The sequence below is a fragment of the Muntiacus reevesi genome, chromosome 1 (genome assembly GCF_963930625.1).
Source record: "Muntiacus reevesi chromosome 1, mMunRee1.1, whole genome shotgun sequence".
Lineage (NCBI taxonomy): Eukaryota > Metazoa > Chordata > Mammalia > Artiodactyla > Cervidae > Muntiacus > Muntiacus reevesi.
In genome coordinates, this window is record NC_089249.1 from 182,853,465 (window position 1) to 182,880,826 (window position 27,362).

General features: G+C 47.9%; 1 protein-coding gene and 1 non-coding gene across 3 annotated transcripts in view; both read right to left on the bottom strand.

Annotated features, from left to right (window-relative positions):
• MAU2 (MAU2 sister chromatid cohesion factor) overlaps positions 1-27,362 on the bottom strand; it is a 34,319-nt gene that overhangs the window by 6,472 nt on the left and 485 nt on the right. Inside the window, exons 2-16 of one of the 2 annotated variants that reach the window (XM_065917349.1) lie at positions 11,116-11,133; positions 10,683-10,748; positions 9,866-9,961; positions 8,836-8,930; positions 7,157-7,184; positions 6,636-6,791; positions 6,132-6,278; positions 5,954-6,044; positions 4,711-4,814; positions 4,137-4,214; positions 3,784-3,849; positions 2,385-2,468; positions 1,262-1,311; positions 987-1,064; positions 672-783 (exon numbers count right to left, since the gene is read on the bottom strand). In XM_065917349.1, the coding sequence (XP_065773421.1) occupies positions 672-783; positions 987-1,064; positions 1,262-1,311; positions 2,385-2,468; positions 3,784-3,849; positions 4,137-4,214; positions 4,711-4,814; positions 5,954-6,044; positions 6,132-6,278; positions 6,636-6,791; positions 7,157-7,184; positions 8,836-8,930; positions 9,866-9,961; positions 10,683-10,748; positions 11,116-11,133 (1,269 nt within the window). Of the gene's footprint in view, positions 1-671; positions 784-986; positions 1,065-1,261; positions 1,312-2,381; positions 2,469-3,783; positions 3,850-4,136; positions 4,215-4,710; positions 4,815-5,953; positions 6,045-6,131; positions 6,279-6,635; positions 6,792-7,156; positions 7,185-8,835; positions 8,931-9,865; positions 9,962-10,682; positions 10,749-11,115; positions 11,134-27,362 lie in introns of both variants that reach the window. The other variant, XM_065917348.1, reaches the window with a different exon arrangement.
• LOC136156750 (U6 spliceosomal RNA) lies at positions 15,690-15,795 on the bottom strand. The gene has a single exon (XR_010661233.1). It is a non-coding gene; the product is annotated as a U6 spliceosomal RNA (small nuclear RNA).

A 27,362-nucleotide genomic window follows, 5' to 3' on the forward strand; every position in this document is an offset into this window, starting at 1 on the left:
TTTTCTCCTTTGCTTCTCAGACTTTCTAGGATAACCATAGCATCTTTTATACTGACAAACATATTCTTAAAAAATTAAAGAGCTTGTAAGGTCAATGGGTTGGGGTAGGTGAGATGTTCATACACCCCCAGATGGAGACACTGAGAAGTCAACTGATCCCACCCGAGACCAGATGGCATGGGTGGGGACCAGGCGCAGGGGGACACGGCTGGTGAGGGTAAACACAGGGCGCCCTGAGGATACTGCGTGTGACAGGGAGAGGTGGAATCCCTGCGATTGTGGTTGAGAGGACGCACCTCTCAGCCCCACATACTAACACAGGGGAGGGGCCCTGCCCTCAGCCTCGCCGGCTCTGGGCAGTCTGAGCAGCTCTAGCCCCACTGAGCCCTGGGCCTTGCCTGACAACTGCCAGAGGCCAACACTGGCCCTGCCTGCCACGGAGGTGCGCCCTTCAGGAACTCAAAGGTCCCTCAGCCCTGCCTGCCCAGGCTGTCTGAGCCTCAGGGAGCAGCGGGGTGCGGGTGAGGGGTTATGGGGGTAAGAGGTCACTGAGATAGGATCACTGCAGGGGACGGGATGGAGGCACTTGGCTAGGTGCTCCCCTCACCCACCTCCACCCCACTGAGCACCACCCTGGCCCTATGCCCCTCAGCCTGGCCCCTGACACTCACCCTATGGTTTCCCAACACATAGAAGATGTGACCTAGGAGCACGAGGGAGCAGGCTGTGAGCCGATTCAGGTCCTCTGCATTGGACATCTTCAGGGTTTCCCGCAGAAAACGCCTTCGTGAGAAGAAGAGATGCTCAGGCCCCACTGGGAGGGCTTTCGGGGAAGAAAAGGCAGCAGTGGCCTTGGGGCCCTGAGCAGAGACCACCTGGGGGATGGTGGGGAGGGCAGGAACAGGGGGCCTGGGCACGTGCTGTTGGGGGAAGAGAAACATCGAGCGGTGCCAGGTACAGGGCCACCTGCCCTCTCCAGTACTTACTTGGCCTCGTTATAGCGTCCCTGGAAGAAGGAGAAGAGCCCACGCACGTAGAAAGCCGCTGCTCGGAGGCAGTGTGAGCTGAGGGGAGAGTGGAGCATCACACCTTAGTGAGTTTTAATGAAAGCAGCAGATTTACAAATGGGGACTGAGTGGGAGGATGGGAGGTGTTGGGGTACATAGGCAGTCTGGGGCCCCACAGACGCTCACACTACCTCAAGAGCAGAGAAAGCATAAGACAGTTGGTAAAGTGGGACTTGGGGCCTGGGGCTGCCTACCTGACAGGGAAGCTGTGGTCTGGATTGATCCTCTCCAGCAAACTGTACAGCTGTGAAAGAAACGTCTGCAAGTTAGGATAACTCTGCATTTCTAAAAATGAGAAGGTCTGGCCCCAGTATTCCAGTAAATGACTAGGGCTGCCTGCAACTTCCTAATCCAGTCTCATGGCATATGCCCGTACCTCAAACCCCATGCCTGAGTGCAACCTGCCGGGAGGGACAGAACCTGCAACGCTGCTGACATCTTAAGCTCCCTTTGGCTGATGTATGGAGGGGAAGGCGGGTTGGGGGATGAGGGCTGAAGCGGGCTGTGGCTGTGCCCAGTACCCCCATAGTCCCTTCAGGAGGCAAACACTGTGGTGGGGGTGGAGGTGAGACAAAGGGAGCCAAACTCCTCTGAGACCCACCAAGATCACATCAGGCCCTCAGGACCCTACCCTGCTGTGCTCTCAGGCCACTGGAGCAGCTGGACTGGGCTTTCTGCCCAAAGCATTCAAACCAACCAATTATGTGTGACATCAGCTGAGTACAGGGCCATCTCTCTTTGTAGCCAAGAGACGAGAGTGGCCTGAACTACAAAATGAAGGTCACAGGCGTAGAGACAAGTGGCTGATCTGAGACACTCCAGAGGGCTCCAGGCTGGAGGGAAATGGCAGGGCTAAGGGGGTGTCACACGGGAAACCTAGTGGGAGGTACTTATCCTGGGGGGCAAGCTCTGGCGCCCGCCTCCCTGCTCCAGCAGGCTGGGGCACCAGAACACCTAGAGGCCTGATGCAGACAGGACCCAAGGTGTCATTCCTCGTAACTGAGCCAAGAGGCCTCACCAACAGACAGCCAGAACAGATAGCTGAGGGTAGAAGAAATTTTCTTTTTTCCCCAAGGGATTCAATGCTTGGTGAGTTTTCAGTAGAGAGAAGTGTTAATTTGCTATGGAAACGTTTCTGTCTTAGACTTGGCCTCTCCCCAGTCACACCCATGCTCCACCCAGTGGGACACTTTCTTGGAAGACAAATACCCTAGGGTCAAGAGATTTGCTGGTGCCCAGGACCACACTTCCCACACACCCCCCTCCAAGTAAGAGTTGAAAGAAAGGATACCAAACATGAAGCATGTCACCTACTACCTCTTGGTGTCTATTTCCTTCCCGTATATACACACTCGCCAGGTTGGTCACGATGAAGGCCCACAGCTCCTGGTGATTGGTGAGCTGGAATATGGGAGACACAGGGCATTAGGGGGCCAGGCTGGGCGCAGTCATGTCACTTGGGGGTCGCTTGGCGGCATCAGAGCCACCCAAACGCTCCACAACAGCGTTTGGAATCTTCTTACTCTTTTTATTCCAAACACACATACACACCCCTGCCTCCTGAACCTAAGGACAACAAAATTGTTAGTTCTTGTCATTATAAAACAATCATCTGCATTATAGGAAACTCAGGAAACAGAAAAGCGCAGCCAGCCACCCCAGAGCCTGTCCTCAGAACACGCCACAGTTTGCTCAGTCTGAGCACCTGAGTGCCCCGTCCCCACACCTCAGGTGGTCACCCCAGGACGCCAGTGTGTGTAAACACAGCAGAGGAGCATGCTTGCTGGTTCCTCTGCTAATGGCTGGTGGTAGACAGACTGCCGTCCCCAGTTTTTCTGGGGGAACGAGAATGGCCATGGGGGGAACGAGAATGGCCATGAGAGGAACCAATCTAAGTGGTTTGAGCACTGCTCAGACCTTGTGGGGCTGAGCATTCTAAACGGGGCTCAGCGAGTGCAACTGTGTAAGAAGCCGAGAGTGTCTACGAAGCACAGACACCACCTCGAGGACCCTGGCAGGAGCCAAGGAGATCCAGAGGGCTGTCTGATCTGAGCAAAGATGCTCCAATGTTTGTCACAGGACCACAGGAAATATGTTTGGTGTCATGAGGGGTCTGGATCCAAGTTCTGGTTGTACCACGTCCCCCCCAGGTTGGTGGACAGGACCCCTGGTGGCACACACCATCTGCTGGGAATTTTGATGTTGAAACAAAGCAGCAGCAGCAACTTGTGTAGGAAGTGGGATGCAAGTGTGTCTAAGACCTTCAGAGGGCCACAGGCAATGAGGGGAGGTCTCAGCACCACTGGCGTGAGCGGCACCAGGGCCCAAGTAGCTGGGACACAAGTCAACATCACCTGGTGGACCACTGGGAGGACTGGGAATCCTCAGTCAAAGTGGCTAACCAGGGCATGTCCAGCAGATGCCTGGCTCAAGACAACTTTCTTGAGTTAGCTGCCCTCCTGAGTTAGCTGGGGAAGCCCCACCCCAGCGTGGCCAGGAGCCCCCGTGCCCACAGCTATGCTGCATCAGGCTCTGCTGCCAGTGCTGGCCTGTCCGTACCCAGGCAGCACAAGGCCTGACAAAGGAAGCCCTGGATAAACGCAGCACCAGGCTAGATGCTGCTGAGTCACCCATTGACCACAGTTTGTGTGGCTGCTGTCCCGACTCCTTACTGAGAAGCACCTCCTGCCCCATAAAGTGAGGTCCGGCACCTTACCCGCAAAGCTGTGGTGAACTGGGCTTCGGCGTTGTCCATGCAGTTGACAGAGACACAGTACAGGCCCTAGGAGAAAACAGTGCCCAGGGCTCAGAGCCACATGCAGCCTGCCTAGGGCCACACAGCTGCACCTGGGTGAGCCTAACAAGAGACTCGACCGAGCCAGCTGTATCTGAGCAAGATGGCAGGCTTCATTATTCCTGCCTCCTGGGACCTGAGTCAACTTGGACTTGATGAGACGCTTGTCAGAATGAAGTCCACGGGGAAGGCAGGAATGAAGTCCTGCCTGGGGTGTTGATCACAGGGTTACTCACAGGGGTGGGGCTGGGGGTGGGCAGCTCTCACGCACTCACCAGCAGTGTATGCAGCTGTGCGGCGTGGTTGGAGAAGAGCCGGGGCGACTGCTGGCACAGTTGACAGACCTGGGAGATCTGCAGGGAGAGCATGTCTGACATCACTTTAATGTGGGACCCAGGGCCCTGGCAGCATTGAGAAGAGGCCCCCAAAGCCAGTGGGGGTACCCATATACTGCCCAGTCTAACCTGGGCATAAAATCCCAGCAGCTGTGCCCACTGTAATGATGTTGACCCTTGTCTGGTTCTCCGCCTCCTCCCTTGGCAACCTGTGTCTTAGTCACATAGTACCTACATCCTTATCAAGGTCCCCATGCCCTCTCAGGAAGGTGGGCATCAAGGATTACAATCATTGGGCAGGAGGAGTGCTAGAACTGCCATCAGCAGACTCGAAAACTCCAGACCCCACGTTCCTTGGGCATAAAAACTTTTAGGTAAAAACCTCTGATTATGTCCATTAAGGCTCATGGATGACCAGGTTACGTTCTCCCAAGTGACACCCTGAGGACCCAGCAAATTCAAACGGCCCCCCCAGCCTCCCTGCCCTGTGTGCACGTGGCCCCCGGCGGCCTACCTCCTGCAGCGCGGTGGCCTTGTGACCTGTGACGAGCCGGCACATGATGATGTGCTCCAGCAGGATCACTTGGAAGGAGGACAGAATGGGGCTGCAGTCGAGCACTAGGGGCAAGAGGCAGGCGTGAGCCCTCGAGGTGCGGGAGAAGGAGACCACTGAGGAGACACTGACCCTCGCGCCTGCCTCCTGCGGGCTTCGAGCCCTCCTGCCGCACCAGCCCCTCAGCTAGCTACCTGAGTCTGAGCCCACTTGCTCTGCCAGGCACTGGCCTAGCACCCAATCTGTCACCTTACTTGGTGCCCACAGCACTCTCAAGCAAGGGGTTCCATCTCCCTGTCCAGGTGAGGAACCAGGTTCATAGCCAGGTTTTGGTGACCAGAGTATTTTAAGAGCAAGAAATTCTTAAAGGGATCTGTCTTCCACCCTCAACCTGCACCCCTGTCCCGACCCAGCTGAGTGCTCAAGGGCACGCTGGGCACCACAGGTTCTAGAAATGCTGAGGCTGCCTGGGAGACTGTGCAACAAGTCTCAGACAACAGTGGGGGGGGGGGGGGAACGACACCACAGCTTCTGGTTGTTCCAAGAGGCTGTGCTCACACTGGAACCAGACAGCACTTTCCCAACTCATCTGAAAGAAAAGAACAGTTCCTGCGAAATTTGGCTCTCTGGCTCCTCCCCAGCAGCACTGACAAGGGCGCAGGGAGTGAATAGGGTGAACGGGGCACAAGCCAGCCAGGGACACATGGGGCTCTGGGTTCCCACTAATCAAAGGTCCTCAATTACCCAGGATGGATTAGTCAAGCACCTAGGAGAACCTAGGACCCCCAGAGGATCTGCTGTCAGCCAAGTTTCAATTCCGATCTCACCCTGAGCACAATCCACATTACAGTACTGATAACAGACAGCAAAAGCAGCCACCGCCTTTTTCAGCTGAGCACTGCTGTCCCTGCAGGTTCCGGTGGAGCCCCACTAACCCTCATGACTTATCTGTGCAGTGAGGGCGATAGGACAGAGATGCTACAAGTACTCACCCAACCTCCCTGGGGAGCAAGGATCCCGTCCAGGTTTGGCATGGCTCCGCCTGAACCTGATCATCCCTATCTGCCAACTGGGGTACAAGACCCATGGGGTGGAGACCCATGCTGCAGTCTTTCAAAGTCCTCCAGGCCCAGCACTGGCAGCGATGGGCGGGCTGTCCACCAGGGGGCTACTGACCCACTGGGCCCCACAGAGCCTGACTTACTCTTGAGCTTCTCCAGCTGCATGAGGGCCTTGTCCGTGTACTTCTGCGCCTTCTCTAGGTAGCCTGCTTGCATGGAGTGCATCACCGTCACCTGGTGACAAGGTCAGATGGTGGTGGTCACCGAGGCCCTCTCCTCTCTCACCTGGGCCGTCAGGCTCCGGCCCCTGCAGGGACTCACCAGGTAGACAAGCACGCACATGTGCTCCTTGGGCAGCCAGTGGAAGAGGTCAGCGGGGTTGCTGGGTAGGATCTCGTCATCGTGCAGTGTGGAGATGGTCTGAATACACTGCTGCAGCTGCTTCAGGCATGGCTTCACGCTCTTTACCTGCAGCAGGCAGACAGCACTGCACAGCTGACCACCTATCTGCTCCTATCAAGTGCCAACACCCTTAAGAGGCAGGTCCCCACAGTGGCAACTAGCCAGGTCCTGTCGGCCTTGCCCCATCCCAAGGCCCTACAGGCCATCTCCACAGCTGTCAGCACCCTGTAAGAGTCTGCTCTGTTTCTATCTGCTGAGTGAAGTGCTCAGTCCAACAGGCAAAGCTGGGTGTGGGTGGGGGAACCAAGGAAGTGTGGCCAGTGGGGAGGGACAGGAGGCAATCCCAGAACTGCTTTCTCAGTCAGAGGCCCATCCACCACCTGCCTGTTCCCCAGCGGCCATCACGTGGGAGGCAGTACACACCTGCCCAGCATCCAGGTAGTGGGTCACCTGGAGCACCAGGAAGAAGACACGCAGAGACTCTTTCTGGATGGGGTTCCCTTGCCAGTTCTCAACTATCTGTCCACAGAGGGTCAGCAGTGGGTGGACTTCCTGCAGCTTGCGCTCCATCAGCAGCAGCTGTGGGGAGAGGTGCATGCGCTGGGGACTCTCCTGGTGCACAGGGCTGCCGCCCACCTGCCCATGCACTGTGCAACTGCTGGCACCTCAAAGGGAGGGCACAAAGCCAGGCTGGAACCCAAGTCCAGGCAGCTCCAGCCGAGGCGGCTCCTCCGTCAGCACAAATCCCACAACCTGGACTCGGAGCTTTGTCTCTGAATCCAGCTGGGGGATGGGGGACAGGGTCTGCCTCTCAGGGTTACCTGCCATGCGTGAGGGTCTGGGCAACTGATGGACCATGACATGGCAAGCAGGCGAAGCCCTGGCAGACCCTAGGAACCCAAGCTCATGTCCACCACACCTTACCCTGCCCAGCCTCCACTTACCATCCCTTTGCTGAGCAGGAACAGTGCCCTGGAAAAGAGAGGGGAGTCAGGTCTGGGAGGTCCAGGCAACCCCGAGGATGACGGACACCTCAACATTCACAGGGATCTAACCCCTGGGGCAGTTAGATGGATGACAATGGACCCTGGCCAATAGGCATGCTCTATTTCGTTATATTTTCCTTTAACTTTTTTCTCATTTAGGCACTCATGAGGGTCAAAAACTCAAAAGGCAGAAACAGGGGCTCAAGAAAGCATGGAGTGAGGACTTCCCTGGTGGCCCAGTGGCCACCAGGGACCGCTGCTTTTACGGCCAGCTGTGGGGCTGCAGGCATGCAGAGCCTGCAGGTCCCAGTTTGCTCAACACCTAAGTCTCTGTCCCGCCAGTCTCTGCCCCGCCAGTCTCTGCAGGGTCCTGAGGTGCTGTAGCTGACACCCCATCAAGTGGGCATGGTTCCAGGTGAGGAGACTGAGGGCACGGGGGTCCCAGTCACACAGAGAGATGTCTACACTCCCGGCCACCTGTCATTCTTTGTTGTTACCTCACAGCATTGGACACCCGAGGGTCTCCTGTCTGAGTGATGAAATCTAAGGTCCATCAAGGTTCCCATATTATCACCTCACTAGGCCTTACCTCTGAGATCAGAAGTTCTGTGTCAGGAGACCTGTAGGCGCCATGCCCTGGTGAGGCCCACTCAGTTATCTGCCCACAGTGGTACAGAGGCCTGTCTTGAAGACACTTGTGAACATGTGCAGTGTGTGGCCATCCCCATGCCCTGCAAGTCGCTGAGTGTCACCCCAAACCCAGTAACGGCTGCAGCGTGAGGAGGACAACGTGGGCCAGGCGCACAGGCCAGACCGTGTGAGTGTCCATCCCAGGGCAGGGCGGCAGAGGGATGCAAGTCTGCGGGGAGCTGTGTGGACCCCTGTGAGCACTTGCAAGTCCAGAACTCAAGAGAATAGACTTAGGAACTGTTCTGTCCCAATGAGCCCATGGGACAAGCTTAGAGTCTGTGTTACAGAATTTTTCACAATCCCCACACACACACAACAGAGTAATAGCACTGCTACCAGGAGTCTGGAATTCTACTACAGAGGATTCTTCTCTTCGGGGTAAAAAGAGATTGCAGGCCCTCTAAGAGGGCACACGGTGAGGCACTGGTGGCCTCTGACCCGACCCCAACCCCAGGGCACTAGCCTCCAGGTAGTTTAAGCAGCTTCATGCATAATATGAACCTATGTCCAGTCTTTGACACAAATGTCCTCTTACTCTGTCTCCTATTATATACCTAAACACTCCCGGGTGTGCTGAGTGGGGACACTGGCTGCCAACCATGCTGCCCACAGTATCTACAAGGACCACTCTCACATCCCACCAGTAAGCGGATCAGCCCAGCAAATTCACGAGCACTTTTTATTTGAGAGATGCTAGAAATATGCAAGTGCTCACAGTGCTGAGAATGCCAGCTGCCCCTCACCCTCACAGTCAACTCAACAACTTCTTACTTCATGAATCGATGCGGCAAAAGCATCTCTGGGCTGCCTGAATTTGCATGTCGCTTACTATGAATAAGGGTGGTCATCGTTTCACGCTGAAGTGCCATTTCTATTTGCTGTCCAGGAACAAGGTGGCCAAACTTTTCCAAGTGAGCGAAGAAAGGGCCTAAGGAGAGGGGGCCTACCGTGTGTACTCAGATCCCACCACCCGGGCGTACTCGGCTCCCACACCCAGGAGGTCGCAGGCCGACACCAGGTCCTTCTCAAGTGTGTGCAGTTGCTGAGAGAAGGAAAAAGAGCAATGACCCTCACTTTCAAACCACCAGACTTGCCGTGTCTGACCTGCTACCTTGCAAGCAAGTTACACAAAACCTCCCCACATAAGCAAAACTGCCTCAGTATCCGTTCTGAGCTAGATTAAGCATGCTGCCTCGCCAACACTAGTTGCTCTGGGCACAGAACCCCGCCTCGCCTCCAGCTCAACGGCGCAGAGAGCCAGCAGGAATGCCAGCGGGCTCAGACCCCCGAGGGCTGCGCTACACATCTGCATGCTTTGCAGGCCGCCTCCAGGAGCCAGCCACAGGGGAGCGGCCAGAGGAGCCGCAAACAAGAAAGGCCTCCTTCAGGGGTGAGGGGCTGTGGGGGTTTCAAATGCAGGCCGAGAGGCAGGGACGCCTGTGGGGCCTCCAGTGAGAGCCTGGGCTCCACTCACCGCACCCACTTGCTCTGTGACCTGAGCCAAGTGACTCTGTGCCCCGCCTGCTCCCTCCTCTGCTGAAAGGCACAGAAGCCATGGAAGGATTCCAGGAGGGCAGTGCACGTGGGGGGCAGGAGGGTGCCTGGAGAGAAGGTAGCCACTCAGGCTAGGTGAGCTCTCCTCAGCAAGGGACCCTCTGAGCCAAATCCTCCTGGCATTGAGAGGTTCCCCCAGGAGCAGGTGACACTGGCAGCCCAGGCCCCACTGTGTGCACAGGCACGTGATGGGGCTTCATCACGGAGGGCTGGCAAGAAGTGGCTGGGGGCAGGCCGTGCCAGGGTCAGAGGAGGCTGGGAGCTGGCCAGAGATAGGGCGGTATGGGCAGAGCCAGGATGGAGAGGCATCTCCAATGAGTCTACCTGGCCTGCAGGCTCCTCCACTGCAGCCAGGAAGGCCCAGCCCAGAGAGCCGCCCACCCAACCGGCACCCAGGCATCTGGTCAGGCCCACAGTACGCACAGCGAGCTGGAAGAGCAGGCGGCAGTGCCAGTACGGGGTCTGCTGGGAGATCTGGATGGCTTTCCGCAGCAGCGGCTTTGCTGCGTCCACGGAATTCTGAAAGGAGACAGTCACGTTTAAGGAGGAAAAAACAAGCTGGATTCCTCTGCAGCAGCTGTGGACCCAGAAGGCCATTCCCAGACACATTTACCAAAGGATTTGCTTAATTTAAGAAGAAAAGATATTTTATTAGCCTCACCGGCTGGGAAGTTTTTTGCATTGATGTTAAAATAATTCCCTATTCAACTAAATTGAAAGTAGCTTTAGTTCAAATTCCTGAACAGTCAAAATTGATAACAATTACAATCTTTTCTGAACTGTAACCAGAGTGAGGGGACAGGGGCGTGAAACAAGAGTCACCGCTCAAAGTAGAGAAAGGCAACTTTCAGTTACACTTGAGATCAGAAACCAGCTTCAGTTAAACTATGTGAACTTGTTCAGGAATTAATCATCTTCAGCCCAGGAACCAGGCTGCTTTCCAACAGTGCTCAGTAGAAAAAGACTCTGCTAGCCGTTGTCAGCGAGTGGTCATCCATGGCTGCCCTGTACCCGGTGGTCAGTTCAGCTCAGCCGCTCAGTCGTGTCCGACTCTGTGACCCGATGGACTGCAGCACACCAGGCCTCCCTGTTCATCACCAGCACCAGGTGTGGAAGACAGGAAGATTATGCAAAGTCTTAAAAGCCAGAAGGGAATCCACTCCTGTGAGTCCCAATCTGCCACTGTGCCTTCACTACAGGGAGAGGGCGTTTGCTTTCAGAAACCTTTACATGCTCTTACCTCTTGACAGTATAACTCGGACAGAAGACTCGCTGCTTCAAACTTAACATCTTCAAACTGTGGGATCTAGTGATGTCTTGTTAAGGAAGTAGAGACACTATAAAATGGTCAGTTTAAAAGGGCCACAGTTCAGCATTCTTACACTGCAGAGGCTGGCTGGCGGGGCACATCCCCGTCTGCTCTAAAATCTCAAGTTCACGTATTCCCCCAGTAATCCCTGAGCTTGCTGCTGGCTGGTGTGGCGCCAGACGCTGGGGCACGAAGAGGAGCACAGCACGCAGGGAGAAGCCGCTGGTCTGAAGGGATGCTCCAGGGAATCTGTGGGCAAAGCCCACACCCAAAGTCTGCATTATAAGCAGAATTCAAGTTTGTAACACATGTTTTTATTTAGAAGGAGCTTTCCTTAAAGGGAATAGTACGAAGGAAAGGATACTTGCTGTGATATCAACCACTGAAAGAGAAAGAAAAAAAAGAGTTAATTCTCGACCAGCTAAGCAGCTTTGCGCGTGCTTAACTGGGTCCACTTTGGGGTTCACACGGGTTGTCCTGTCACCAAAGACTGAAGGTGTTCAGTTAAGTGGGAAGATAGCCTGTTCAGCTTGAGAAGTGGGCTTGCTTTTCCTCTAATCCAGCAACTGTGGTGTGTCTGGGGGAAAGGGAACATGTACGTGCTCCCCTACTGATGGGCTTCCTGTCTTGCCAGGCTCTGGAGTCAGAACTGGAGCCCTCTCTCACTGGGGCAGCAAATCTTCTGAAGGGGAAGGAGCACAGAAAGGCCACCACATGTTGCTTACTGCGGTACAGCCACAGCAAATCATAGCACAGAAATCAATTTAATACAACTAGAGTAGGTCTGAGGGTGTTAGTCCTTCCTGGAAAAGGGACATTTAAAAGATGCTTGGAAATGAGCAAAGTTAGCCTCAGAGCAGAGGGAGGAGCACCACAGAAGGACTGGGGTGGGCAGCAATGACTCTGAGATCTGAGCTCACCATCCCTGCTCGTGCGCATGCTGGTACATGGGTCACACAACGACAAGGTCCCACTTGGGGATACCTTTGCCCTGGAGTTTCACATTCCAGCAGGAAATGGTGAGGTCCCAGGGCAGTCCGCCACACCACCACCATGACCACAGTCTCTCAGACCATCTAAGACACAAGCACACACCGATGCAGTTCCTGCTGACCCGCCCATCCTGCAAACATTCTCAGAGCTTTAGCAGTTGTTGGAAGGATGCAGACGGAGGAGGAGGAGGAGAAAGAGGAGACAGAGGCTGAAGGTCCATGGATCTGTTGCCTGACAGGAAGAAAGGTTGGTGAGGCCAGCGTGGCAGCCTTGGGGCTAGAGATGTCTCTGGGGCTGAGAGTAGTGGTCAGGGAAGTCACTGAAGAGGCTGGGGATGACTTGGAGCTGGTCTGGAGACCAGCCCCTGAAAGACACAGGTGGGTCAGGAGGGGGAAGTTAATAGGACTGGAGGAGAGGGACAGAGGAACTGAGAACACTGGAGAGTCACTGGGCTCCTGTCTTTCTCTGTCTCCCACACTCTCTCTGTCTCTCTCTCTCACACACACACGCGTGCACGTGTGCACACAGAGCCCAGGCAAAAGGCACTCTGCAACCAGACCGAGTGTACCCTCCCCAGGCAACAAGGCCTGGAGGAGCTCAGGGTTCCCAGAGAGACATGGCCAGTGACTGCTGCCATGAGTGTGGCCCCAGAGTGAGGCTCCTTGGCTGGAGGCCATCTACAGAGACAGTGAGGACAGGCTCAGATCCAGCCATGTGTGTGATGTCACAAAGCTGGTAAACACAGAAGTAGGGGCTTGCATTCTACAGAAGCCACTCCTTCTCACTCAGCATTCAGCAAGAGATGCTCACTCCTGAAGGCCACCAATTGGAAGGGACAACTGGAGGATACTATGTGACTAAAAAGCTGGGTTAGGGACATGCTAAGACCTGGTCCAACCTTGAGATTCGGAAGTTCCATGACTCAATCTTCACATGTAAGTAACACCTGTCTGGGGCAAGGCCTTCATGCTCAAGGGGAGCCCTTTAGAGAGAGTACACGGTGGATAAACACACACACACGGGAAGCATTTGCCTTCCACTTGGAGCTCCGTGTGGCCTGCTCTGAACAACTTAGTCTGGTAGCCAAGGCAGAGTGGGTAAACCCACCACGCACAGGAGTTTCCAAGTCAAACCTAGCCACATCTCAGGACCTGGCACAAAGCTGACCACACCTGAGTGTCACTGCCCCTCAAAAGAGGTGAAGAGGGCAACAAGACGAAGTAAAACTCTTCCAGTGGACTGAAGAAGCCTTCTTTTTTAGTTTGTGGCCCAGGGATGCTCTTCTCACCCAACAAGTTCAGTTCAGTTCAGTCACTCAGTCATGTCTGACTCTTTGCGACCCCATGGACTGCAGCACGCCAGGCTTCCCTGTCCATCACCAACTCCCGGAGACTGCTCAAACTCATGTCCATCAAATCAGTGACGCCATCCAACCATCTCACCCTCTGTCATCCCCTTCTCTTCCTGCCTTCAATCTTTCCCAGCATCAGGGTCTTTTCCAATGAGTCAGTTCTTTGCATCAGGTGGCCAAAGTATTGGAGCTTCAGCATCAGTCCTTCCAATGAATATTCAGAACTGATTTCCTTTAGGATTGACTGGTTGGATCTCCTTGCAGTCTAAGGGACTCAAGAGTCTTCTCCAACACCACAGTTCAAAAGCATCAATTCTTTGGCACTCAGCTTTCTTCATAGTCCAACTCTCACACCCATACATGACTACTGGAAAAACCATAGCTTTGACTAGATGAACCTTTGTCAGCAAAGTAATGTCTCTGCTTTTTAATATGCTGTCTAGGTTGGTCATAGCTTTTCTTCCAAGGAGCAAGCGTCTTTTAATTTCATGGCTGTAGTCACCGTCTGCAGCGATTCTGGAGCCCCAAAAAACAAAGTCTCTGTTTCCCCATCTATTTGCCATGAAGTGATCGGACTGGATGCCATGATCTTGGTTTTTTGAATGTTGAGTTTTAAGCCAACTTTTTCACTTTCTTCTTTAGCTTTCATCAAGAAGCTCTTTAGTTCTTCTTCACTTCCTGCTACAAAGGTGGTGTCATCTGTGTATCTGAGGTTATTGACATTTCTCCTGGCAATCTTGATTCCAGCATGTGCTTCATCTAGCCCGGCATTTTGCATGATGTATTCCACATATAAGCTAAATAAGCAGGGTGACAATATACAGCCTTGACATACTCCTTTCCCCATTTGGACCAGTTTGTTCCATATCCGGTTCTAATTGTTGCTTCTTGACCTGCATACAGACTTCTCAGGAGGCAGGTAAGGTGATCTGGTATTCCCATCTCTTTAAGAATTTTCCACAATTTATTGTGATCCACACAATCAAAGGCTTTGGGACAGTCAATAAAGCAGAAGTAGATGTTTTCCTGGAACTCTCTTGCTTTTTGAGTGATCTAACATATGTTGGCAATTTGATCTCACCGCACAAGGCACACTCCAGATCCAGAGGTGAGGACAGCCCACAAAAAACTATGTCCATGGTGGCAGATGAGAAGGGACACAGCCAGCTGCCCACTGCCCGACGAGGCCGCTGCCATGCCTGCTTCTCCAGTGTCTTGGGCTGTGCTGCCAGGCCCAGGCCTACCCAGGCCCATCAAATGTCTCCTCATTTAGAGCTTTTGTGTGGTCAGCATCTATTCAGTAGACACTCAGGCTGGACTCCACTGACACCTCTTTTCTCTGAGTCAGATGTGTCTGTTAGTGATCAGTTTCTGTCTCTGCCAGTTCTCTCTTTTCTGACCTAAGGGCTGGAGAAAGAGCATCACACCCCTCTGGGGCCTCGAATGACCACCAGGAGAGCCAGGAGGTAAGAAGTCCAAAGGTTTAAGACGCACATCTTCTGGAAGGCTTTGTCTGTCAGCGTAAGAGGATGTCAGGAGTACTGCTCTTGGAGCCAGAGGATGACGTTTGAGATGTGGACCCTCATGGGAGTTAGCAATGCTTCAAGTCCTGGAGGAGACAAATCCTAGTGGTCCTTAGCATCCATTTCCCAGAGCCACGACCTGCCACTATTCTCCCATGCATGCACTGTGGCCCTGTCCCACACACACAGATGAGGGACGTTAGATAAAGCCCCATAATGTTCCTCATCATGTGTCCCCAGTGCTAAAATAGGCTGACACATGGGAGGTTCTCAGGAAACATTTGTTGCACAAATGATGACTTTATCTAGCATCACCAGGAAATGAGGGCTTCCTTCTGTACAAAAAGCCACAGAATTGAGGCTTACGCCTTATAAACACAAAATTCTACTATTAAATGGCATTAAGACATCTCGTCTTCAAACGTCACCACTTCTTGCTCAGGCATCACTGTCAGTGACACCTTGAGCTGTCCCCATGAGATGACCCATTCCTAAAGCTGTAGGACAGCTCAATGTCAAGGTGAACCAGTCATTTCCTAAGGCTTGTCAGTCAGAAGTCAATCAAATCACTCTGCTTTTGTGTCTTTTTAAACCTTGCAATATACATTCATAATCAGAAATCTATAGACATTATTATAGAAAATACATCCATGTCACAAATAGAAGTACATAGGATACCTTACCCAAGGTTGCTACCTCATCATATGTTTTACTTTGTAACATTAAAATACAGTTTTTATGTTTTCTCCCTTGACATGGGAAAGCAGCCAAAGAGCCCCCTTCACTGCCAGGGAGCCTGCAGGAGTGAGGCAGAGAGGTGAATGATTCTACCAGAAGCCTCTGGGGTCGCCTTAGGGTTCTCAGGGAAAGCAAGGGTCACCACAGGGCCAGCATGCACCCTGAGGGGGTGGAAGGGCTGGGATCAGCAGACCTCTGGTTCCTTAGAACATTCACTTGAGAGTTGAGAGTGGGCTTTTTGTTTGTTGTTTTCTTTTTAAATTTCTGAGCACCTAAGTTTATTAGAGGGGATTACACATGCAAATAACAGAATTTGGCCCCCCATTGGCCCCCCAATATATGTAATGTTCATGAATTTGTTTGTCATCCTTACACAAGGGTCATGCTTATCTTCTCTGTATCATTCTAAGTTTAGTACAGGTGCTGCTGAAGAGAGCACAAGGCTGAGAGTGTTTTAAGGTTTCTTATACCTCGTAACCAAGGTAACTTAAAAAAAAAACTTAAATCACCAAAATGTGTAGAAAAAGTTATCCACTGCAATTCCTCTGGGAAGGAAGCTCAGCGTTTAGGAGCCAGCCTTGCCTCTCTCCATGTGACCATGGCTACAAGCAGCCTAGTCAGTACTGTCATCAGCAAGTTGGAAATGGTTTCGACCTTGTGCGTTTGGTGAGGATCCAAAGAGACAGTGCTCCAAGAAGCATGAACAGTGGGCCTGGTCTGTGGAAGGCTGCAACAATGCTGTAATTCCTAGGCATAAACCAGAAGTAGAGGCTACCGGGGAGTCAGGGGTCAAGTTGCTAGAATCATGAAGTGATGGTTCCTAAATACATTTCACATTCTAAAGTCAGAGGAGACCCAGAGAATGAGCGGAGAAAATGGAAATGCAAACATGAAGAGGCACAGATATTTTTCTGTGGAAATGCTTAACACCAAGTTATACAAATGCAGTTTCTGCACCACGTTCTGCTCCTGACTGACGTGGCATGGAATTTACCAGGACACGGGCATGATCCTAAAGCCGAGGTCCGCAACCTTCAGGATCTAATGCCTGGTGATCTGAGGTGGAGTTGATGTTAATAATAATACAAATGAAGTGCACAATAAATGGTAGTGTGTTTGAATCATCCCCAAACCATCCCCCTCTCCCACCCCAGTCCATGGAAAAACTGTCTTCCACGAAACCGGTTCCTGGTGCCAAAGAGGCTGGGGACCTCTGTCCTAAAATGAAAGATTTGCTTCAGCTGTGCCTGATGATGAAAGGCCCAGAAGTGAGCCCTGTAGGGCCCTTGAGAAAAAAAGAAAGCTTTTAATCACTTGCCGGGAAGGTAGCTATAGACTCTGGCTAAACCTGGAAGCAGAATGAAGGAGTGTCTGACTGGCACAGTTTGGAGCAGCTTTCTAAGTCAAACAACCACTAAAAAGTAGCCCCATTGAAAATACACAGAGAAACCAAACTAGCATTAACACAGATACTGCAGTTAGAAAAGCACATCATCCAAAGGATGACTGCCTGGATTATAGCAAACAATGGAAATCCATTCCAGAGAAGAGGCATTTACTCCTTCCTCTTTGGCTTTCAAATCAGGAAAGCATAAGCATAACGATGTATGTTCCACATCAAGAGATAAAAGGTAATATAATCAAAAGCAAAAAAGTTAAGGGGGAAATGAATACACATCTAAATACAGATATGCAGATTCTCAATTCCACAGTGGAAGCACAAATGACTGAAACAAGAACTGTCTACAAATGGAACTGTCTGCTTGGAAAACAGTAAATATAAGACATGAGAAGACTGAAAATTCACACAGGAAGAGGTGTGCAGCAAGAGGGAAGATAAGAAGGCAAAAATGAAATGAAAAAGCATGAAATCTGACGGATCTGCAGAAATGACTTCACAAATTCTGGGTAAAGCAACATCCCTTATAATCATGAACAATTTAGTTAAGAAGTGACTCTCCCAGGAGAGTCAGGAATTCTGTTGACACCTCCACATCACATCATAATCAAAAAGGGAAGGCTCTCAGGTGAAGTATCTTGTCGTGTACCCTAATAGTTACGGTCTGCTGAGCAGATCCAGGGACTGAGACAGCCAGCAGGTTATCCAAAGGCCTGTAGAGGCAGGTACCACTGAGAAACCAATGGCTGCAATTTGGATAAAGTTGCGAAGGACCAAGCGAAACACCCTCCATGCCTCAGAACTCCTAACGAATGAACTGATGAAGCATATGGGGGAGTTTATTACACATTCCTTCTGGAAAGCTTACAAACACAGTGGAGGAAACAGAAATAATAATTGAAACATATATACACGCGTGTGCACACACACACACACACAGTTAGTCTCTTATACGGAAAGCAAAAGATGATGAAAATAATAGATAAGGAAGAGAAATGTGGTACCAAGTTTAAAGATCAATTAAAATTTTTACCTATAGTACATATATGATTCTTTACCTAGTAAAGAACGAAAAGAAAGAAAAAAAGTTGACAGCTGCCTGATTTGGAAAAAATGCACAATTAAAAAGAATGAAGTTTAAAGAAAGCAAGCTTGCAATACGATACAAAGGGAGATCAGAAACAACCACAGAGGGCTTCCCTGATGGCTCAGTTGTGAAGAATTTGCCTGCCAATGCAGGAGACATGGATTCAATCCCTGGTCTGGGACGATCCCATATGCCTCAGGCACAACTAAGCCCCTTTGCCACAACTATTGAGCCTGTGCTCGAGAGCCTGGGAACCTCAACTACTGAACCCACAGACCCTAGAGCCTGTGCTCCGCAAAAAGAGAGGTCACAGCAATGAGAAGCCCACACACTGCAACTGGAGAGTAGCTCCCACTCTCTGCAACTAGAAAAAAGCCCACACAGCAATGAAGATCCAGCACAGCCAAAAATAAATTTAAAAAACCTGTAAATAAATTAAAAAAAAAAAAAGAAACAACCACAGAAACAGTACAGAGAGATAGCATTTTAACTGAAACCTGGACAAGCTTTCAGCTGGGGATGCACCTGACAGAGAAAGGGATTTATTTCCAAGTATAATGACAATGAGCTACAGAAGTTACACTGTGGATCTGTGGAAGACCCCATAAGATTTAGGGTTCTATAAAATCAAGGGAAAACTCTCCACAAGGGTAAGAATTTAAATTACAGGTCCAAAAGCCAAGCAGCTACAAAGAAGCAATGTAAGACATGGTTCCTTTCCCTCAAACAGCACTGAGTGGGCAAAAATATGATAAGGACGATGTATACAATAACTATGAACCACTGCTAGAAACAGGCTGAATGGGAAGAAGCAAAACTGTCACTGTTTGCACATGATACAATACAATATACAGGAAATCCTAGAGATGCCATCAAAAAATATTAGAATAAATGAATTCAGTAAAGTTGCAGGATACAAAATTAATATACAGAAATATATTGTGTTTCCATACATTTAATAATGAACTATCAGAAAAAGAAATTTAGAACACAATACCATTTAAGCTGTATCAAAAAGAATAAAATAGCTATGAATAAATCTAAACAAGGAAATAAAAGACTTGCACTTTGAAAACTCTAAGACATTCAATGAAAGAAATTGAAGACTACAGAAATGAATGGAAACTATACTGTGCTTGTGAACTGGGAGAACTGATACTGTTAAATGAGCATACAACACAAGTCAATCTACAGATTCAATGCAATCCCTCTCAAAATACCAGTGACATTTTTCACAGAACTAAAACAAATAATTCTAAAAACTGTATGGGGCCTTCTCCAGTGGCTCAGAGGTAAAGAATGTGCCTGCCAATGCAGGAGACAAGGGTTTAATCTCTGGTCCAGGAAGATCCCACATGCCTTGAAATAACTAAGCCCATGTGCCACAACTGCTGAGCCTGTGCTCTAGAGCATGGGAGCTGCAACTGCTGAGTTCATGTGCTAAAACTACTGAAGCCTGCATGCCTCAAAGTCTGTGCTCTGCAACAAGAGAAGCCACTGCAGTGAGAAGCCCATGGACCACAGCTACAGAGTAGCAGCCCCATCTCTCCACAACTAGAAAAAAGCCCACAGAGCAATGAAGATCCAGCTCAGTCAAAAATAAATTTTTTAAATTGTATGAAAACACAAAGGACCCCGAAGAGCCAAAGTAACCTTTAGAGAGAACACCACAGCTGGAGGTATCATGCACCATGATTTCAAATTATACCACAAACCCATAGTAATAAACAGTATGGTATCCACACAAAAGCAGACTCATAGGTCAATGGAAGAGAACAGACAAGCCAGAAATAAACCCACACTTACACAGTCAATTAATCTATGAGAAAAGACGGAAGAATACAAATTGGCAAAAGACAGTTTCTTCTATACATGGTGTTAAGAAAACTGGACAGCCATAAGAAAAAGAAACTGGACTACTTTCTCACTCTACATAAAAAAATAAACTCAAAATGAACGAAAGACTTAAATTTAAGACCTGAAACCATAGTTCTAGAAGAAAACATACGCAGTATACTCTCTGATATCAAAAACTTAGAAGTATTTTTTGGATGTTTCCTCAGGCAAGGGGGAAAAAAAGCAAAAATAAACAAATGGGACCCAGTTAAGTTGTTCAGTCATGTCCGACTCTTTGCGACCCCATGGACTGCAGCACGCCAGGCTTCCCTGTCCATCACCAACTCCCGGAGACTGCTCAAACTCATGTCCATCAAATCAGTGACGCCATCCAACCATCTCACCCTCTGTCATCCCCTTCTCTTCCTGCCTTCAATCTTTCCCAGCATCAGGGTCTTTTCCAATGAGTCAGTTCTTTGCATCAGGTGGCCAAAGTATTGGAGCTTCAGCATCAGTCCTTCCAATGAATATTCAGAACTGATTTCCTTTAGGATTGACTGGTTGGATCTCCTTGCAGTCTGACTCAAGAGTCTTCTCCAACACCACAGTTCAAAAGCATCAATTCTTTGGCACTCAGATTTCTTCATAGTCCAACTCTCACACCCATACATGACTACTGGAAAAACCATAGCTTTGACTAGATGAACCTTTGTCAGCAAAGTAATGTCTCTGCTTTTTAATATGCTGTCTAGGTTGGTCATAGCTTTTCTTCCAAGGAGCAAGCGTCTTTTAATTTCATGGCTGTAGTCACCGTCTGCAGCGATTCTGGAGCCCCAAAAAACAAAGTCTCTGTTTCCCCATCTATTTGCCATGAAGTGATCGGACTGGATGCCATGATCTTAGTTTTTTGAATGCTGAGGTTTTTTTTTTCCATTTATTTTTATTAGTTGGAGGCTAATTACATGAATGCTAAGTTTTAAACCAACTTTTTCACTTTCCTCTTTAGCTTTCATCAAGAGGATCTTTAGTTCTTTGCTTTCTGCCACAAGGGTGGTGTCATCTGCATATCTGAGGTTATTGATATTTCTCCTGGCAATCTTGATTCCAGCTTGTGCTTCATCCAGCCCAGCGTTTCTCATGATGTATCCTGCATATAAGTTAAATAAGCAGGGTGACAATATACAGCCTTGATGTACTCCTTTCCCCATCTGGAACCAGTCTGTTGTTCCATATCTCGTTCTAACTGTTGCTTCTTGAACTGCACACAGATTTCTCAAGAAGCAGGTAAGGTGATCTGGTATTCCCATCTCTTTAAGAGTTTTTCCACAGTTTGTGGAACTACACCAAATGGGACTACACCAAACTAAAAAGCGATTTTTACATAGTAAAGGAAATATTAACAAAATAAAAAGGCAGCTTACTGAATGGGAGAAGATACAGTTGTCCTCAGTGGATTGATTCCAGGAGTCCTTGAGGATAGCAAAATCCATATATCCTCAAGCCCTTATATATTTTTATTTGTTAAGTATAGTTGACTTACAATGTTGTGTTAGTTTCTGGTACACATCAAAATGATTCAGCTTAACATATGCATAGTTTTTCATATTCTTTTCCATGATGGCTTACTACAGGATATTGAATATAGTTCCTTGTGCTAAACAGTAGGGACTAGTTGGTTATCTATTTCATATATAGTATTTTGTATCTGATAATCCCAAACTCCTAATTTAACCTTCCCCTACCCCTATCCCTCCTGGGTAACTGTAATATTGTAACTGTAAGTCTGTTTCTATTTGAAAAAAGTTCATTTGTATCATATTTTAGTTCCCACATATAAGTGATCTCACATGATATTTGTCTTTGCCTGATTTACTTCACTTAGTATGATAATCTCTAGGCCCAACCATATTGCTGCAAATGGTCTGATTCCATTCTTTTTTATGGCTGATTGATATTCCAAGATATATACACATACTACATCCTCTTCATGCATTCATCTGCCAACGGACATCTAGCATGCTTCCATGTCTTGGCTATTATAAATAGGGCTGCTATGAACATTCTGGCACATGTATTTTTTTGAATGAGTTTTTATCTTTTCCGGATATATACCCAAGAGTGGGACTTCTGGAGCATATGACAACTCGATTTTAAGGAACCTCCATACTGTTCCCCACAGAGGCTGCACCAATTTACATTCCCACCAACAGTATAGCAGGATTTCCTTTTCTCAACACATTCCCTAGCATTTATTATTTGTAGACTTTAAAAAAAAGTATTCATAGATTTTTTTTGATGATTGTCTTTCTGACTGATGTGAGGTGATACCTCACTGAAGTTCTGATTTGCATTTCTCTAATAACTAGCGATATTGAGCAACTTCTCATGTGCCTAGAGGCCATCTTTGTATCTTCTTTGGAGAAATGTCTAGATTCAAGCTCCTTATATGAAATGGCATGTTGGGTTGGTGCAAAAGTAATGGTATTTTTGCATTGCTGAAATTTGCCATTTGATATTGGAATACATTCTAAATAAATGTAGTTATGTTATACATCATTTTAATGTACATTTTTGCTTTTTTTTTGCTTTATTTATTTATTTTTTTTTGCTAACAGCATTACTTGTTTATTTTATATCTATTTTAGACTATGGAAAAGCTTGACAAAAAGCAAATTCAAGCAATTTTCTTTTTTTAAATTTTTTTCATTTTTTCAAGCAGTTTTCTTATTTGAGTTCAAAACAGAGGTCATAAAGCAGAGGAGACAACTCACAACAACAACACATTTGGCCTAGGAACTGCTAACGAATGTAGAGCGCAGTGGGGTTCAGGAAGTTCTGCAAAGGAGACGAGAGCTTTAAAGATGAGAAAAGTAGTGGCCAGCCACTGGAAGCTGACGACAACAACTGACAGCCATCATCAAAGCTGACCCTCTTACGAGAAGAACTCAATGTCAACCATTCTGTGGTCGCTTGGCATTTGAAGCAAATTGGAAAGGTGAAAAAGCTCAGTGAGTGAGTGCCTCATGAGCTGACCAGAAATAAAAAAAACTCATTCTGAAGTGTCGTCTTCTGTTATTTTATGCAACAATAAACCATTTCTCAATTGGATTGTGACATGTGACTAAAAGTGGATTGTACACGACAACCAGCAATAACAAGCTCAGTGGCTAGACCGAGAAGAAGTACTTCCCAAAGCCAAACTTGCACCAAAAAAAGGTCATGGTCATTGTTTTGGTGGTCTACTGCCTGTCTGATCTACTACAGCTTCACATATCCCACCAAAACCATCACAGCTCTGAGAAGTATGCTCAGCAAATTGATGAGATGCACCAAAAACTGCAGCTGGCATTGGTCAACAGAAAGGGCGTCTATCAAAAAAAGATAGATCAAAAAAAAAAAAAAAAGTAGATCAACAAAAATTCTTCACGACAACAACACCCAACTGCATGTTGCACAACTAATGCTTCAAAAGTGGAACAAATCGGGCTATGAAGTTTTGCCTCATCCACCATATTCACCATTTTCAACCAACTACCACTTCTTCAAGCATCTAAACAACTTTTTGCGGGGAGAATGCTTCCACAACCAGAAAATGTTTTTCAAGAGTTTGTAAAGGAAAAAAAAAAAAAGAGTTTGTCAAATCTCGAAGCATGGATTTTTATACTATAGGAATAAACAAACTGATTTTTTGTTGGCAAAAATGTGTTGATTGTAGTGGTTCCTATTTTGATTAATAATAATGTGTGTGAGCCTAGAAATAATGATTTAAAATTCACGGTCCAAAACTATAATTACATTTGCATCAACCTAATTTGCACAATGAATATAATCAGCCCTTATATCCTTGGTTAGTTGAATCCAAGGATGTGATACTCACTGATATGGAAGGTCAACTGTATCTGCAAATGATATATCCAGTAAGAGATTAATATCCAAAATATACAAAAAAACTCTTATAATTTAACATCAAAAAAACCAAACAATCCAATTTAAAAAATGGATGAAGGACCTAAAGAGACATTTTCCCAAAGAATACATACAGGTGGCCATGAAAAGATGAATAGACATATGAAAAGATAGTAATTATCACGGAAATGCAAATCAAAAATCATAGTGAGATACCACCTCGCACCTGTCAGAATGGCTAACATCAAAAAGACAACAAACAACAAGTGCTGGTCAGAATGTGGAGAAAAGGGGATGCTTGTGCACTGTTGGAAGGACTGTTAATTCGTGCAGCCACTATTGAAAACAGTACGGAAGTTCCTAAAAAAAATAAAAAATAGAACTACCACAGGATTCAGCAGTTTTACTTTTTGGGTATTTACCTGATAAAAACAAAAACACTCAAAAATAAACGTGCACCCCATTGTTCACTGCAACATTATTTATTAATACAATAGGTAAGCTACAGAAGCAACCCAAGTGTTCATTGATTGCTGAATGGATAAAAACAATGAGGTACACACATACAAGGTAATATTGGGGGCTTCCCTGGTGGCTCAGACAGTAAAAATCTGCCTGCAATGCATGAGACCCAGGTTCAATGCCTGGGTTAGGAAGATTCCCCTGGAGAAGGGAATGGCTACCATACAAGGTAATAGTAATCAGCCATTAAAATAACGAAACCTTGGATTTCCCTGGTGGTCCAGTGACTAAGAATCCACCTGCCAATGCAAGGGACATGGGTTCAATCCCTGGTCTGTGAAGATTCCACATGCCAAGGGCAACTAAGCCCATGTGCCTCAACTACTGAGCCCGTGTGCCACAAATGAAGTCTGCATGTCTTAAAGCCCATATTCTGAAACAAGAGAAGTCACAACAATTAGAAGGCCATGCACCATAGCTAAGGAGTAGCTCCTGCTTGCCACAACTAGAGAAAGCCTGCTCACAGCAACAAAGACGCAGCACAGACAATAAATAATTTTTTTAAAGGTCCACATCAAATTAAAAAAACCTTTAAAAGAAAATATGAAATCTTGCCACGTGCGACAACATAAATGGATTTAGAAAGTATTATGCTAAGTCAAATAAGCCAGACAAAGATCACATTTATACGTGGAATCTAAAAAACAAAATAAGCAAACAAAATGAAAACATACTAATTACAGAGAATAGACAACGGTTGCCAGATGGGTGAAATAGGTGGTAGTGGTTAAGAAGTACAAACCTCCAGTTATGAAACAAGCAACCCCATGGAGATGTAGTACACAGCATAAAGAATATGGTCCATATAACACTGTAATAACTGTATGAGGACAGATGGTTCCTAAACTTATTATGGTGATCATTCCACAACGCATGCAAATGTCAAAGCTCTACATAATATACCTGAAACTTAACACAATACAGTAAGCCCCCTACATATGAACCCTTCAAGTTGAGACCTTCCAAAGATGTGACTGTGTGTTCATGTGTCCACTCTCATAAGCTAGTTCACCTGTCTGGCGCACTCTATCATGTGAGTACACCCTCTACAAGTGGTTGCACTTCTGTGTACTTTACTGTACAGCAGCGGATAGACTACTATCTTTATTTCAAGCCCAGGATGTTCAGAAGCAAGTACAAATGCAGTGGTGATATAGGTGGTACTGCTGCCAGTCCCTGTATGCCAGATGTTGTACTGTGCTACTCTACTTTTCAAGGTATTGTACTGTAAGATTAAAACTATTTTCTTTTTTGTGTCTGTTTATGTAGTATTTGTGTGAAAAGTATTACAAACCTGTTAGTACAGTACTATACAGTCAGTTGTGTTAATTGGGTACCTAGGCTAACTTTGTTGGACTTAGAATAAATCGGACTCGCGAATGTGCTCTTAGAACCAAAGTCGTTTGTTTGTAGGGGACTTACCATATTGTTATGTCAACTACAATTCAACTGGGAATTCCCTGACAGTTGAATGGTTAGGACTCAGTGCTTTCACTGAGTTGTGGCCTGGGTTCAATCCCCAGTTAGGAAACTAAGATCCTATAAGCCACACAGCACAGCCAAACAAAATTAAAAAAAAAAAAAAAAAAACCCATAATATTTCAATTAAAAAAAAGAAAAAAAACAGGCTGAATGGCCTGGAGACCAGAGAAAGGAGGTGGCAGGATTTGTTGTTAATTGAGAGAAGGGACAGCTTTATAACCAGCATACCTATTAAAGGCCCTGGGCTGCCAGGCCTCAGCAGTCACAGCCTCCACCGTTCATACACCCAACGAAGCCTGACACTTCATTTGCTCTCAGCCTCATCGCTGTCTAGGAAAAACCATGATATCAACTAGTCACTGACAACTGGGGTACTTCTAGGGATTGACCTGAAACCTGGAGCAGTTCCTCAAGGCTTGCCTCCTCCACCTCATTCAGGCCTCTGTTCCAAGGTCACTCCCACAAATAGAGATTCCCTGATTACCTTTGCCAAAAATAGCTTCCTGTCAACTCCAACCTTCACCCTGGTCCACCTGTTTAATGGTTCTTCGAACACTGCCTAATCTTTCACCACATATTCATTGTCTCCCTCACAAAAACACAAGCTTATGTGGGCAGGGACTGTTTTATTAGTCACTGCTGATCCCCAGCACCTAGAACAGGACTTGGTACCCAGTGTGAGCTGATTAAATATCTGCCGAACGGAAGAAACAAACTTCACAAAAATGACGACTTAATGTCGTGGCATCCACCCTGGTGGTCTTGAGCCTTCCTGTTAGACCAATTTTGTTAATAACTTGCTGTGTGGCTTTGGGCAAATCACTTCACCTCTCAGGGCCCATACTGCATCACTCCTTAAACAAGGAAGAGGATCAAGCAAGGACAAAAGCCCCTTCCAACTCTACAGTCTGCAAAACACAGATCTGATTTTTCTCCCCAAGGCAACTTGTTACTAGCCACAGGTGAATTCAGATTTACCTCGGATCAAGACATTTTTTACATGGTCGTTGATTCTACTCAAGAAGTCTCTTCTCTAAGCTAAATAAATGTAAATGGCATTTGGAAACACCGTCTGACAGGAGCACAGTGTTGCTCTGAAAGGAACAACTCCACAGCCCCAGAGGGCAGAGGGATGGCCACTTTCCCACATTCTTTGGGGCACCAAGATACCACAAGTCATCGTGGGAAGATGGGGCCTGCCTTCTGAAGGGGACGGACCAGTGGTTGCGGGAGGAAGAGAACTCACAGGTGGTTGTAGAGAAAGCAGGAATCCTGAGCCCTGGAATTGAGACCCCGCAATCCTCAGTTCTGCTTTTTTCAAGACATCAAACCACCATCTCTAGGGTCTGCCTCCCGCCTATGACTCCCCTCATCACTAATGGGGGCACAGTATCTTCCGTCTGGAAGTCCTTCTCAGACGTCTATGTCCTGGGCGAGACCTTCCTAGATTTCCTCAGAAGCCAAATTTCAGGTTCTCAAAGGATGCCTGGACTGTTACCTGGGGTTACCTGGACCCTCCCCTATCCCGAGTCACCTCAGAAGGGTGCGTTCAGGCTGAAGCTCCCAGCGCTGAGCCCTGAGGAGCTAGAAGCTACAGGACTCACTGGCCGATCTGGCGGCGTCCCCAGAGATTCCCCAAAATGACATCATCTTGAAAACCTAAAGAATTTGGGGACCCTATTGCTCGTGAAAGAGGCAAATCTCGGAGTACCCTGAGCGGAGTCCTAGGCCTCTGCTGTCACCAGAAATACCAAGTAAGGTACGGGGCGAGGCC